General features: G+C 51.1%; 1 protein-coding gene across 32 annotated transcripts in view; it reads left to right on the top strand.

Annotated features, from left to right (window-relative positions):
• Positions 1-2098: 2098 nt before the first annotated feature.
• The window catches only part of PXN (paxillin), a 57666-nt gene continuing 44318 nt past the window's right edge, over positions 2099-15446 (top strand). For 20 of the 32 annotated variants that reach the window (XR_013401555.1, XM_028829978.2, XM_028829976.2 and 17 more), the window contains exon 1: positions 2099-2212. Coding sequence is in view for 17 of the 32 variants with exons in the window: in XM_028829978.2 (XP_028685811.1) it covers positions 2200-2212 (13 nt within the window). In the remaining 15 variants the exon portion in view is untranslated. Of the gene's footprint in view, positions 2213-2425; positions 2532-2864; positions 3006-6082; positions 6162-8196; positions 8306-11834; positions 11906-15446 lie in introns of those variants that run through there. The other 12 variants (XM_077955397.1, XM_077955394.1, XM_077955391.1 and 9 more) reach the window with 5 other exon arrangements.

Below are 15446 nucleotides of genomic sequence, written 5' to 3'. Positions count from 1 at the left end.
TGCTCTTTTGCATGCACCTTTAGAATCAAGAAGGTAGACATCATGTTAGTCTTATTCATCATCCCAGCCTAGGCAACAGAGCTAGACTGTGTCTTAAAAATACAAAAACAGGCTGGGCGCGGTGGCTCACGCCTGTAATCCCAGCACTTTGGGAGGCTGAGGCAGGCGGATCACCTGGGAGTTCAAGACCAGCCTAGCCAACATGGTGAAACCCCGTCTCTACTAAAAATACAAAAATGGCCGGGCGCAGTGGCTCACGCCTGTAATCCCAGCACTTTGGGAGGCTGAGGTGGGTGGATCACCTGAGGTCAGAAGTTCGAGACCAGCCTGACCAACATGGAGAAACCCTGTCTCTACTAAAAGTACAAAATTAGCCAGGCATGGTGGTGCATGCTTGTAGTCCAAGCTCCTTGGGAGGCTGAGGCAGGAGAGTCGCTTGAACCCGGGAGGTGGAGGTTGCGGTGAGCCGAGATCGTGTGCCATTGCACTCCAGCCTGGGCAACAAGAGCGAAACTCTGTCTTAAAAAAAAAAAAAAAATATTAGCCAGGCATGGTAGTACACACCTGTAATCCCAGCAGGAGGCAGGAGATCACCTGAGATCAGGAGTTCAAAACCAGCCTGGCCAACATGGTGAAACCCCGTCTCTACTAAAAATACAAAAATTAGCCAGGCATGGTGGTACACGCCTGTAATCCCAGCAGGAGGCAGGAGAATCACTTGAACCTGGGAAGCGGAGGTTGCAGTGAGCTGAGATTGCACTACTGCATTCCAGCCTGGGCGACAGAGTGAGACTCCATCTCAAAAAACAAAAACAAAAAACAAAACAAAACAAAAAACATAAAAACTAAAACAAAATAGAGGCATATGCAAGTTGTTGGAAAAGAATGCAATAGAGTGTTTGAGGAACAGTCTTTGCTCTTGCATTTATTATAGGAGAATGTGGCAGCCACAGAAGCTGCTTGGATCTGCCTTTACAAAATGACTGAACGTGGTGGGAGCATTGGAACCCGGATACTTCTGTCCAAGGGGACTTCTCATTTTTTTTTATCATGGAGTTCCCTGATGGGTTGACCTGTCTGTCAGATCTGAGTCTCCTTGCCCAGCCCTTCTTATTTCGCCTTCTCTGTCACAGGCATTACCCCTAGCTTTACCTCAGCATCTCATCTGCTTTCTGGAGGACCTGACCTGGCCCAGAAGGCCTGGATTCTTGAGGGACAAGGGGAACTTGAAGCTGTACTTGCAAAGCAGTTTGATATAAAATCCACAAACTTCCATCACCCATCCCAACGGGTAGCAAAGGACCAATGATAGGATAATAATAACTACCTCTAGGAGGATTAATTTAGAGAATAGCTATATAGTGTCTGTCTTTTCAGACACTTAGTAAATGGTAGCTGTTATTATTACCCAATTTCCGAGTGTGGGGGAGCACTGGGCGTGACTTTCATGTCGTTTTCCCTTTAATGTCTAATGTGGGGTACCCTCTGCCCCATGCGCAGTTTTGGAAGAGGGTCTAGGGAGGGTGGATGTGTGGAAGTAATATTAAGAGAGATGGAACCACACAGGTATTGGGTTTGGGCCAGAAAGGGTGAACTGCGAGCTGCACTGCCATCGATCCAGAGGGCGACCCCAGGAAAGGTCAGCCACGGGCTCCAGGCCTTGCCTGGTACTGACTTATGATCCTCCTGGGTGGTGACCTACAGGTGACAGACAGACGGACAGATGGGCAAAACTGACTCTCCAGTGGACAGGCATGTGATGACCGAGTGGCCGACGAATGCACAGACACATGGCTGACTGTGGACGGATTTGTCATCCGCAGGGTCAGGCAAGTGACTTTGAGAGGGACAGAAAGACGGATGGGAGTGGCTGGAGGCCTGGGAGCCGCCCACCTGCCTGCTCAGCCGCGAGGGGGCGCCACCGCCCCGCCCAGCGACGCCCACTGCCCGGGCTCGCGGCGGGGGCGGGACCAGCGTGCGCAGGGGGCGGGGTCAGCAAAGCCGCGGGGGTGGGCGGGGGCGGGGCGCGCGTGCACAAGGGGGCGGCCGGGGGCGGGGCGCGCGGCGGGCGCGGGCGCGCGCGGCGGTGGCGCGTTCCGTTCCGGGCCAAGGCTCGCGGCGGAAAAGTTGCGGGGCACAGAGGAGCGGCCCCGGGACGGGCAGCTAGCGCGACCCCGAGCCGGCGCCCGTGGTCCGGCCATGGACGACCTCGGTGAGTGAGCGGGAGGCCGAGGGAGGAGGAGGCGAGAGGCGCGCAGCTCCGGGCCGGGCGGGCGCCAGCGAGCGACGGGGGCCGCGGGATCCCACCCGCGGCGGCCCCGGCCTCAGCTCTCGTCCCTGCCGGCCGGGGCTCCGCGGGGCCGGGATCCCTAACCGGGCCTCAGTCCTGGGCCAGGCCGGCCTCGGCACCGACCGCACAGCAGCCACTCCCCGTCTGGGACGGCTTCACCTCTGGACCCCCGACCTCGGGGACCCACCCCCATCTCCCAGAAGGGCCCCAGGGACCAGCCCGCCCCTCCGGGACCCACCCTGTCCGCTGCAGGGACGGGACTTCCTGGAGCGGACCACCTCGTCAGCTACGGGACCCTCACCTCGCAGACCTCTCCCCACCCCCACCTTACAGATCGACCGCCCAACTCGGGGAGCAGCTGCCCGATCTCATGGGCTGCTCCCTCATTTCCTCGACCTGCTCCCCGTCCCGCCAGGGCTGCCCCCCACTTCACAGACTGGCACCCCCCTTCAGGGATAACCCCTCGGAGCCCACCCCTTTCATTTCACAAGTCAGATGCAAAAGCTAGAGACGAGCGTGTGATGACCACACCCCCATTTCAAAGACAAGTTTCCCAGTCTGCCTGCTCTCCTGACCCCCCACTTCAAATCTGGTCACCCCGTTTCAAGGACCCATCACTTATTTTCTCTCACTGCCCTCCCCACTCTGTGGACCAGCCCCTCAATTCACAGACCAGTCCGTCTTCCGCGGTATCTAAGCCTAGAACGGTAATTTGGTGAGTCCTGATTCTTTCCCCACCCCCAGATTCTGGTGAAATGCCAGGGGAATGAGGTGGGAGGTGGGCCCCAAGGTATGGCCATCCCTGAACGTGTCCTGGCTAGCAGGGTCCCCTCCACCCTCTCTGCGTCAGGCCCTGCTGGAAGCCGCGCAGGTAAAAGAGGACAGGATGCCCAGAACAGAGTTGTACTGTTTTCCTGTTATTGGAGCCCCAAGGCTACTCTTTTTAGTCCAGTCTTGATCTGGTGTTAGGGGAAAGAAAGCATCTCGTGGAAGCGACTCTAAACCCAAGGGGGTTGGTGTCAGGGTTCTAGGAATGCCTTGGGTGGCGTGAACGCAGGAGTGGGAGGATTCGCTCTCTCTCCCTCCCCTTCACGCCTGTAGCTGGAGGGCCTTGAGCTTGGGAGGTGAGGAGGGGGGACACGTTTCTTCTCTGTAGGAGCCTTGTCTTTCCTCTCTGGACTGTGGGTGGCTTGTGTGACCACTGATGCTTCCTCTGTCCCAGGCTCTGAGGAGTAGATTCAGCAGACAGGACTGATGGACCTCTACCAAGCAGCGCCGGGCACTAAGTTAAGACTGGCTATTTGTAGGCGCTGGACCTGACTGCTTCCCTCCAGCTTCCTTTTGGGATCAGGGTGCCCCTGAGATCCTGGAGCTGGGGGTGGTGTAGGGTCCTTCCTGTTTTGCAGAGTGAGATGGCTGCCAAGTGTAGTTCTACCTTTGGGTCAGGCTTGGCACCCATTTTTTCAGTGTGCTCAAGGTTGGCATGGCTTCCAGGCAGGTATTTTTTTTTTTTTTCACATAAAAATATCTCAGCTGGAAGGAGGCTGGGGGATGTTCCTTGAATCCAGGATTTAAGAGTCTCAGTGCTTTCCCAGTGGGAACTGGGAGCAAAGTTACAGTTTCTAAAATGCTGGTGCAGTTCTGTGGCTTCCCGGCAGTCCCCATGCTGTTTCACGGACTGAGAAAGTCTTGGTAGAGCCCCCCATGGAAATCCGGAGTTCCTGTCTTCTGACAGTCTTCCATTTAGGGCCAGGAAACTGAGTTCTGAAAGGAAAGAGAGTACTGTATACGGGAGAGGGGATTGTAAGGATTTAAATGGCTGTTTGTGGAGTACTTCCCTGTACCTCGATTTGTGGTATCCTCACAACAACCCTTTTATCAGATTCCGCCTTAAAGCCAATGCAATCATGACCCCCTGCCTTTTTACAGATTGAGAAAGCTGAGACTTAGAGAGGTTGATTCTCTTGCCCAAGGCTGCACAGCCATGAAATGACAAAACCGTAACTGGAAGCCCAATTCCTGGCTCCTAGATCTGCGGCTCTTGTATACCAAGAAGCCTTTTTTTCCTGGGGAGGAGGCAAGGGCACTTGAAGGAGGGGTTGCCACTGGGTGATGGCTGTCACCTGTAACTTCTGCTGCTTTCTACCATAGACGCCCAGTTGCTTACATCCGGGCTGCCCGATTTCCTTGGCCTGAGCTCCCAAGGGGAAAGCCACGCCTGGCTGACCAGAGCCCGGGGTGGGAGGAATGGGGTGTGCAGGAAGGGAGAGGAATTTGCCTCTGCACTGGGGCCCCGTCAGCTGTCTGGATGGCGGCTCAGCACACTGCCTGTCAGCTGTTTTCCTTAGGGTGGACACAAAGCCCAGACCTGTTGTTTTTATTTTTCTCCTGAGCGTGCTCTCAGCCATGTGCCTCCTGGTCCCTAACACAGGGGAGAGTTTATGGTGTGTCCAGTAGCAAGGCCAGAGGGTGCATCACCTCCTCCGTGACTTTGTTTTTTGGTCTGATAAAAAATGGGGAACTCTTCTCCTCCCCATAACTACCAATGACAGACTTGTCATGTGCTGTTTAATAAGTTACAAATTTAATAAGTTACAAATTTATAGCTCTCTGAGCAGAAAAATATCAACACAGCATGTTCTGCCCTTCCCTGTGTGTTCTCTCTACTTTGTGCTTTGGGGTGGCTGCTTGGTGGCTTTTCTTATTACTATTTAGATGCTGGTTTGGCCCAGAGTTCACTCTGTTCGAGTTCTGGCTGGAGTTTCCTGGACAGAGTTCCCACAACACTGAGATGCACTCTGACTGTGTTTTCTAACCCGATTGCTTGCTCTCCCTCTGTTCATGTTCTCAGTGTACTTAGTTGGGGCTTTGACCACAACTGTGGTCTAATCATGATCACATGCACTTCATGGGAGACAGGCGCAGTACTCAGCGCTTTACAAGCTGTATCACAACCTTTCAGAAACGGAGGTGTTTTATCTCCACTTTATAGATGTGGAAACCTGAGCTCAGGGAAGTTTAGTGGTAATGCTGGGATTTGAACCCAGGCTCATCCAATTCCAGATCTGGTCATCTTAAGCGTCAATAGGTGGTAGGTGCTGGTGACTAACCAGGGGAATGAGCCTTGGGGCCTGCTGAATAATTGATAGTTACCTTTAACAATCTCTGCCCTAGGGGCCATTCCCAGGAAATGGCAAAGGGTGTGTCCAGTGCGAGACTCTCGGTAGCTTTGCCTTCCCATCCTCTAGCAGGGGGAACAGCCAGCTGTTGGCAGTGCCCAGTTGCGGCTGGAATCTGGACATGTCTTCTTTCAGCTTCTCAGCAGTCTTGACCCTTTGGAAAACAGTGCCTCATTGTCCTTGGGGGTAGTGCTAGGGGGGCAGAGGAGTTGCCTGGGGCATTGGGAGCTATGGAACCTCCCCGTTTCCATGGAAAGTCTGGACTTTGGGCTTTCCTGTCTGTGGTCCCTCTGTGTGTTAGGGCAGAGTCAGGGCACCCAGCTGCTGGGCCTGTGGCAGAGGCGGCATTTACCCAAGCAGCGATGGTGCCCTCCTGGTGGGCTCTGTGTCAGTGCCAGACCTTCTCCTGGGCTTTGTACTACTAAGGGGCAGAGCTGGGATTCAAACCCTGGTGGGTTTGATTCTTCAGCAGGTACCCTTTCTGATACGTGAAGCTGTCTGCTACCTGGGCAGACAGCTTGATGGAGAAAGGCTCAGCCTACTGGAAGCCAAAGCCCTGTCACTATGGGTTCAAGGTCTTTTGAGGGAATATCTCAGTATTCCTTTTTTCCAGCTTCCCTAGTGATGGCCATGCATTGAAGAAGCTGGGTGTACCCTTGGCTGGAGAGGCTGATGGAAGGCCAGAGTTATTGGTGAGCCACTGAGCAGCCCTCCTCTCCTATTTAGTCATCGCGCATGGAGTATCTGAATCTGAAGCTTCTCTTGGGTCTTTACCTCGCTCCAGAGATGTTGAATAAACTTCTAGCCTCATTGCCGCCTTTCCTGGGGTCATCCTAGTCTGAGTCATTAATAATAGCAAAATCTGCCAGGCATGGTGGCTCACACATGTAATCCCAGCACTTTGGGAGGCCGAGGTGGGTGGATCATTTGAGGTCAGGAATTCAAGACCAGCCTGGTCAACATGGTGAAAGCCAATCTCTACTAAAAATACAAAAATTAGCTGAGCATGGTGGTGGGTGCCTGTAGTCTCAGATAATTCTACTCAGGAGGCTGAGGCAGGAAAATCACTTGAATCCGGGAGGCGGAGATTGTGGTGAGCCGAGATCGCATCACTGCACTCTGGCCTGGGCACGCTTTTCTTTTTTACAGTGTTTACAGAATTTTTTCCTGTAATATTTATTGAGCACTTATTATGTGCAGGCACTGTGCTGGGCACCTTACATGCATTGCTTGTTTGAATCAAGCTGTCCATATGAGGCAGGTTTTATTATTAGTAGTATTACCACTACCCATTTTATAAGTGAGGAAACAGACACAGAGAGGTGAGCCCACTTGCCCAAGTTCTACAGCTAGTGAATGGCAGTGCTGGGATTTGAATCCAGGCGGTCTGGCTGCTGAGTGGGACTTGCGGCCAACTGTTTTGTACCTTTTTTTTTTTGAGACAGGGTCTGCAGCCTCCGCCTCCTAGGCCCAAGTGATCCTCTTCCCTCAGCCTCCCCAGTAGCTGGGACTACAGGCGCATGCCGCAATGCCCTGCTAATGTTTAAAATTTTTTGTGGAGACAGGGTTTCACCGTGTTGCCCAAGCTGTTCTTGAACACCTGGCCTCAAGCAATGTGTCCGCATCGACCTCCCAAAGTACTGGGATTACAGGCGTGAGCCATTGCGCGTGTTGCATTCTTTACTCTTCTGTTCATAATACTGCATCTGATATGGGTTGCTCATTGGTTTGACTGTTTTCTGTTTCTAGGACACTAACATTTTTCTGCCCCCACCCTATTCTCTGTTGTCTTCCACATCTGTCGTTTCCCTGTTCTCTGCAGCTTCTTCTCTTTCTTTTGTTCTTTCTTTCTTTCTTTTATTTGAGACGGAGTTTCGCTCTCATTGCCCAGGCTGGAGGGCAGTGGCGTGATCTCAGCTCACCACAACCTCTGCCTCCCAGGTTCAAGCGATTCTCCTGCCTCTGTCTCCCGAGTAGCTGGAATTACAGGCATGCACTGCCACGCCCGGCTACTTTTGTATTTTTAGGGGAGATGGGGTTTCTCCATGTTTGTCAGGCTGGTCTCGAACTCCTGACCTCAGGTGATCCTCCTGCCTCAGCTTCCCAAAGTGTTGGCATTACAGGCGTGAGCCACTGCACCCGGCCTTTTTGTTCTTTCTTGGGGACACACACTCAGGATGGGATGCAGGGTCCTGTGGGGAGTGTCTCCTGTTCCAGGGGAGGCCCCACTCCTCCCTCCCTGGTCACCTCTCCAGTCGCCTGTTACTCTTTTTTTTTTTTTTTTTTTGAGACGGAGTCTCACTCTGTCGCCCAGGCTGGAGTGCAGTGGCGCGATCTCGGCTCACTGCAAGCTCCGCCTCTCGGGTTCACGCCATTCTCCTGCCTCAGCCTCCCGAGTTGTTGGGACTACAGGCGCCCACAACCGCGCCCGGCTAATTTTTTGTATTTTTTTAGTAGAGGCGGGGTTTCACCGTGGTCTCGATCTCCTGACCTTGTGATCCGCCCGCCTCAGCCTCCCAAAGTGCTGGGATTACAGGCGTGAGCCACCGCGCCCGGCCGCCTGTTACTCTTAAGACAGAGCAGTGAGCTTACAGCACCACTGCCAAGGAGAACCTGGGGCAGGTCCCCTGTGGTCCCTTCCCAGCTCCTCTGCTCAGGAATCAAAAGCCTTCCGGTGCCTCCAGCCCCACTGCACCTAAACATGCTCCTTGTCTTTCCCATGTCCAGAGGAGGGAGTTGTTGAAAACTTTATGGTGGAAAATGAAGGATGTCCTATGGGAGGAGGAGAGGAAGAGAAAGAATCAGGAAGCTGAGTTTTCTCAGAAATGTTCGCAAAGTAAGTCATGGAAATGGCTTCCGGGTGCCCTTCTCACCTGGGATGGGCCCTGAGCCTCCATCTACAGCCTTACAGGGTCTACTCTGCCTTTTGCAGTCTGGGTCTTGTTGGGAGTCTCTTATCTGGCCTCCAGTGTACATTCATATCCTGATAAGTCTTCCAACTGACTAACCGATTGCCTAACCAGGGGCTCAGGGCTGGCCTCTCCAGGGAGGCCTTGGATTCTGGGCCAGTGGTAGACAGAACATGCGGTTGGCCAGGCCCAGTGGAGCCCCAGTGGCCAAATCTTCCCTTAAAGATGGCCTCTTAATGCTTATTTCTTGTGTGATTGTGGTATTGTGGTTTTATGGGAAAATATTGTTATTGTTAGGTGCGTGCTAAAGTATTTAGGAGTAAAGTGTCATGATGTCTTGCAACTTATTTTTATTTTTTTATTTTTTATTTTTGAGATGGAGTCTTGCCCTATCACCCAGGCTGGAGTGCAGCAGCACGATCTTGGCTCACTGTAACCTCTACCTCCTGGGTTTAAGCAATTCTCCTGTCTCAGCTTCCTGAGTAGCTGGGACTATGGGTGCATGCCACTACACCCAGCTAATTTTTGTATTTTTAGTAGAGGTAGGGTTTCACCATATTGGTCAGGCTGGTCTTCAACTCCTGACCTCAGGTGATCCACCCGCCTCAGCCTCCCAAAGTGCTGGGATTACAGGCTGGGATTACAGGCGTGAGCCACCGCTCCCAGCTTAATTTAGTTTTAAATGATATAATGAAAAACAGGATAAATACATAGAGGGCAGAGAGCACAAGGGCCATGCATTCATACAAAGTGGTAAAACAATGACAGTCTAATCTAAATGAGAATACACAGGCCTCTCAACTTCTCTGTGTGTTTAGACATTTTCATAATGAAAAGTTGGAGAAAAGTAAGGAAACCCTGCTTTTCCGTGGTGGACTTGGAGTTGTTGGACTTGGGTGCTGGCCTGCGCCTGCCTGTGGTTGGCCTGAATGACTGTTGGCCTCCTGTGATTGTGCAGGTGGTGGGAAGACTGGGTGAGCAGAGACAGGAGCTGGGGGGGCCTCAGGTGACAGTGACTGCTGACTATCAGCTGGGAAATGGGGAGCACAGTGCTGTGACCTGTGCAGAAAAAAGACAGGCCCAGAGACAGTGTGTGTCCATAGGTGTGGAGACAACCTCATGAGTTATTTGAGCATGATGACATTAATCAGACCAGGGTTGAAGCATGTGAGATGCCGAACTTTGGTTGGAGTTTGAGATGGGTTGTCCAGGCTGGTGGGACACAGAGCAAGACTTTTTTTTTTCTTTTTTTTTTGAGATGGAGTCTTACTCTGTCACCCAGGCTGGAGTGCAGTGGGGTAATCTTGGCTCACTGCAACGTCTGCCTCCCAGGTTCAAGTGATTCTCGTGCCTCAGCCTCCCCAGTAGCTAGGATTATAGGTGTGTGTCATCACGCCTGACTAATTTTTGTAATTTTAGTAGAGATGGGGTTTCACCATGTAGGTCAGCCTGGTCTCGAACTCCTGACCTCAGGTGATCCACCTGCCTCAGCCTCCAAAAGTGCTGGGATTACAGGTGTGAGCCATGGCGCCTAGCCAGAGCAAGGCTTTACACAATTCAGGGAACAGTCTCTGGGCAGCTTGAGGCCTGCAGGAGGGGAGGGGATGCCTTTTGCCTCACATCATGAACCCCTTATCTGTGTCCAGTGGAACACCATTTACCTGTGGGCAGTGATGGCTGATGGCCCCAGGCCCTTGCTTGTAGCTCAAGTCCGACCATCCAGTTTTTCAGCCTTCAGGCTCCCTCTCCTGGAATCCCCACTCCCTTGGTCCCTCATGTCTAGTTTGTGCTGACTCAAAGCTGGCCTTCTTGGGCCTCCAGTCTGTTTTGGGGAAATAGCTGCATTCTGGCACCAGTGGCCCTCTTGGCTCTGAGGCAGAGGTGAGGGCCCTGCCTACTAGAAACATTTCGGGCAGCCAGCAGGCTCTCATAAGGGGAGGGCTTCATGCCAAGGTCTTCTTTCAGCCTCATGTCATCCATGTCAGCATGCAAAGATGCCGAGACTGGCCACTTTTCGAGGACCATGAGGTCTTCTAGCGAGGGCTCAGAGCTTCACTCTGCCTATTTGAAAGCAGCATGATGTGTGTTTTATGGGGGAGGGGGTGGTGCTGGGAGGAAGCTTTATGTAATTCTTGGCTGGAGCTCAGGTAATTGTTTTAATGAAATGGAATGCAGCTTATTCAGAATTCGCTTGGCAGAAACAGCCATGTTCTGTTCTGTTTTCTTGTTGGGGAGAGCAGGGCACACATTTCCAGCTGTTTTGAATCGTAGAACTCTGGGTGAGCTGGAGCAAGGTGGGTGGAACCCTCCAGGGAGCTCCAAGGAGCTTCAGGCCGATTCTCTTCTGGATCCCGGTCTGTGTGTATCATTTTGAATGAGCCATGGAGACTTTGGCCTCTTCTAACAACATAAAAGCCCTACTGAGGCGGAGTGTGTTGGCTCATGCCTGTAATCCCAGCATTTTGGGAGGCCGAGGCGGATGGAACACCTGAGGCCTGAGGTTGGGAGTTCCAGACCAGCGTGACCAACATGGGGAAACCTCATCTCTACTAAAATACAAAATTAGCTGGGCATGGTGGCGCATGCTTGTAATCCCAGCTACTCCGGAGGCTGAGGCAGGAGGATTGCTTAAACCTGGGAGGCAGAGGATGCGGTGAGCCAAGATCAGGCCACTGCACTCCAACCTGGGTGACAGAGTGAGACTCTGTCTCAAAATAAATAAATAAACCCTATTGAAAGCAGGCTATGAAATGGGCACAATGCCTTCTTTCCACGTTGTTGGGAGACTGAGTGAGGTGCTTAGCACATAGTAGACAGATCCTCAAGGATGGCCTCTATTTCCTCACGCTTTATTCCACCCCCCACATCCCCATCTTTCCACCCCATTTTATACCGCATGGCCACCATCTTCTGTCAGTGTAGATGGCTGTGGCCCCATGTAGCCCCGAGGTCCCCATCTGCAGGTCCACCTGGCTCTCCTTTTTCTTCTGGTTCCCTTTTTCTTCTCTCCTTCTCTTCTCTTCTTTCTGTTTTCTCACAGGGTGGTCTTTTTCTCTTGCCCAGGATGAAGTACAGTGATCTGATCACAGCTCACTGTAACCTCCAATTCAAGCAATCCTCCTGCCTCAGCCTCCCGAGCAGCTGGGACTACAGGCACGTGCTACCATGCCTGGCTAATTTTTTATTTTTTATACAGCCGGAGTCTCATTATGTTGTTCAGGCCGGTCTTGAACTCCTGGCTTCAAGCAGTCCTTCTACCTTGGCTTTCCAAAGTGCTGGTATTGTAAGTGTGAGCCACCATGCGTCTTGCCTGTTTCCCTCTTTTTACTTTTCTGCTCTTATTAACTTCAGTTTTTTGTTTTGTTTTGTTTTTTAGACAGAGTCTTGCTTTGCCACCCAGAGTAGAGTATAGTGGCGTGATCTTGGCTCACTGCAACCTCTGTCTCCCAGGGTCAAGCGGTCCTCCTGCCTCACCGCCTCACTCCCCCACCCCCCTCACCCCTTCCTCCCCCACCCCACCCCCAGCAGTAGCTGAGATTACAGGCACATACCACCATGCCTGGCTAATTTTGTATTTTTGGTAGAGATGGGGTTTCGTTCACCATGTTGGCCAGGCTGGTTTTGAACTCCTGAGCTCAGGTGACCTGCTCATCTCCACCTCCCAAAGTATTGGAATTACAGATGTGAGCCGTTGTGCCCGGCCTGCTCTTACTAACTTTTTTACTTTGCTCCTTCTTATTTTATTTATTTTTTAATTTATTATTATCTTTTTTGAGACAGAGTCTTGTTCTGTCACCCAGGCTGGAGTGCAGTGGAGTGGATCTCGGCTCACTGCAACCTATGCCTCCCGGCTTCAAGTGATTCTCTGCCTCAGCCTCCTGAGTAGCTGGGACTACAGGCGCCCACCACCACACCCGGCTAATTTTTGTGGTTTTAGTAGAGACGGGGTTTCACCATAGTGGCCAGGCTGGTCTTGAACTCCTGACCTCGTGGTCTGCCTGCCTCGGCCTCCCAGTGGTGGGATTACAGGTGTGAGCCACTGCGCCTGGCCTGCTCCTTTTTAAATTTTAACACAGCCTGACCCATTCTTCCACATTTGCTCTTTTGCTGAGACACCCGTTTCATCCTTTAGCTGCCATATTTTTTTCTCCCTTCCTTAAGCTCTGCTTGCTTCTCCAGAGACCCTCCCACCTTCTTTTCCCAAGTCTCCTCTGATCCCTGAGTGGAGGTACACCTGGGTGTTTTCTCAAAGGATTTCTCTGAACTCCTTGTTTTTCTCCTATGTACCTCGGTCAGTTAATCAACTGCATGACCTCTTTTATAACCTGTGTGCTGGTGACTCCCAAATTTATATTTCCACCCCTGACGTGAATTCTATTGTCCAGATTCTTCCGGTCTGCCCGCCAGCAGAGACTCAACTCATTTCCTTTCCACTCTCCCTTCTCATCTACTCCCTTCTCATTTCCTTTCTCCTCTCCCAGGCCCCATCTAACTGCCTGTTCTCTGTCAGCGCCCCCTCTCTTCTCTGGGCCTGTATTAGATAATGGACATTTCTGCAGCACGTTAAGCTTGAGGACATATTTTCACGTGCTTCTTTATTTTTTAAAAAACTGAACCTTAGGCCAGTCGTTGTGGCTCACGCCTGTAATCCCAGCACTTTGGGACGCCAAGGCAGGTGGATCTCGAGGTCAAGAGATCAAGACCAGCCTAGACAACATGGTGAAACCCCGTCTCTACTAAAAATACAAAAATTAGCTGGGCATGGTGGCCCATGCCTGTAATCCCAGCTACTGGGGAGGCTGAGGCAAGAGAATCTCTTGAACCAGGAGGCGGAGGTTGCAGTGAGCCGAGATCGCGCCATTGCACTCCAGCCTGGTGAAAGAGCGAGACTCAGTTTCAAAAAAAAAACAAAAAACCACTAAACCTTATTGCGTATATTCGAAGTTTACAACATTGTTGTTATGGGATACATATAGATAGTAAGGTGGTTACTAAAGTGAAGCTGATTAACGTATCAGTCATCTCACAGTTACTTTCCTGTGTGCCAAGAGCAGCTAAATCTACTTATGTAATGAAAATCCCTAGCAGGATTTTCTTTTTTTTTTTTTTTTTTTTTTTGAGACAGAGTCTCGCTCTGTCACCCAGGCTGGAGTGCAGTGGCCGGATCTCAGCTCACTGCAAGCTCCGCCTCCCGGGTTCACGCCATTCTCCTGCCTCAGCCTCCCGAGTAGCTGGGACTACAGGCGCCTGCCACCTCGCCCGGCTAAGTTTTTGTATTTTTTTTTAGTAGAGACGGGGTTTCACTGTGTTAGCCAGGATGGTCTCGATCTCCTGACCTCGTGATCCGCCCGTCTCGGCCTCCCAAAGTGCTGGGATTACAGGCTTGAGCCACCGCGCCCGGCCCCTAGCAGGATTTTCTTACCTTCAGCCCTCATGTCATACATTTGATTTCTAAACTTGTGCATCCCATGTATCTGCTACTTAGTATTCTTTGACCCACATCTCCCCATTCCCCACTTCTGCCCATAGTAACCACTGTTTCATTCTCTATCTCTTTCTCTATATTTATATATATATATATAATATATATATATATATTGGACTGGGCACGATGGCTCATGCGTGTAATCCCCGCACTTTGGGAGGCTAAGGTGGGTGGATCATCTGAGGTCAGGAGTTTGAGACCATCCTGGCCAACATGACGAAGCCCCGTCTCTACTAAAAATACACAAATTAGCCGAGCGTGGTGGTATGGGCCTGTAGTCTCAGGCACTTGGGAGCCTGAGGCAGGAGAATCGCTTGAACCCAGGAGGTGGAGGCCGGAATGAGCCAAGATCATGCCACTGCACTCCAGCCTGGTAAAATAATAAATAAATAAATAAATAAATATATATAGTACATATGTAAGTGAAGTCACGCAATGTTTTTGTTGTGTCTGCCTTATCTTACTTAGCATGTCCTTCCATGCTGTGGCAAATTGGCAAAATCTCCCTTTTTAAGGCTGAATAATTCATTGTATCTATATACAATGATGTGTAAACCACATTTTCTTTATCTATTTGTCCATTGACAATCATCATTTTTTATATGGTTCTGATCACCACCCTGTGAGGTAGGTAGTAGTTATCTTCATATTATTAATGAGGAAGTCAAACTGCTGAAGCCCAGGGGAGTTAGGGGAAGGGAACACACCCAGTGTTACCACAGGCAGTGATGCAAGAACCTGAACCTTGGGTGGGTCTTCCCACAGCCAGCCCAGTCTCTTTCTGGTTTTTCTTTCTCTCTCTCTCTCTTTTTTTTTTTTTTTTTTTTTTTTTTTTGAGATGGAGTCTCGTTCTGTCAACCAGGCTAGAGTACAGTGGCATGATCTCAGCTCACTGCAACCTCTGCCTCCGGGGTTCAGGTGATTCTCCTGCCTCAGCCTCCCAAGTAGCTGAGACTACAGGTGCGTGCCATCATGCCTGGCTACTTTTCATATTTTTAGTAGAGATGGGGTTTCACCATATTGGTCAGACTGGTCTCAAACTCCTGACCTCAGGTGATCCACCTGCCTTAGCCTCCCAAAGAGCTGGGATTACAGGTGTGGGCCACTGTGCCTGGCCTTCTTTCTGGTTTTTCATATGGGAAACCTCACGGCAGAAATCTATGGGTCAGTTTTGGCCCGCAGACCATTGTTGCTTGGTCTCCATGGTATTTAAAATATTCCAAATTAGTTGCCTACATTTAAAGCATTAGGTGATTGCACCAAAAAGTCCATGTCATTCCTTTTTTTTTTTTTTTTTTTTTTGAGACAGAGTCTCACTGCGTCGCCCAGGCTGAAGTGCAGTGGCACGATCTCGGCTCACTGCAACCTCCGTCTCCTGGGTTCAAGCAGTTCTCCTACCTCAACCCCCTGAGTAGTTGGGATTACAGGCACCACCACGCCTGTCTAATTTTTGTATTTTTAGTAGAGACAGAATTTCATTGCATATTGTTTCTTTTGAAAAACCAGATCAGGCTTCATGGGATGCATATACTCTGTCACCGCTTGGTTAACCTCAGTAGCTCCAGCCTCATATTTGACCCTCT

This window comes from Macaca mulatta, chromosome 11, assembly GCF_049350105.2.
Source record: "Macaca mulatta isolate MMU2019108-1 chromosome 11, T2T-MMU8v2.0, whole genome shotgun sequence".
Taxonomy (NCBI): domain Eukaryota; kingdom Metazoa; phylum Chordata; class Mammalia; order Primates; family Cercopithecidae; genus Macaca; species Macaca mulatta.
Note: the sequence above shows the minus strand (reverse complement) of the source record. Positions and strands in the feature narration are given on the sequence as shown.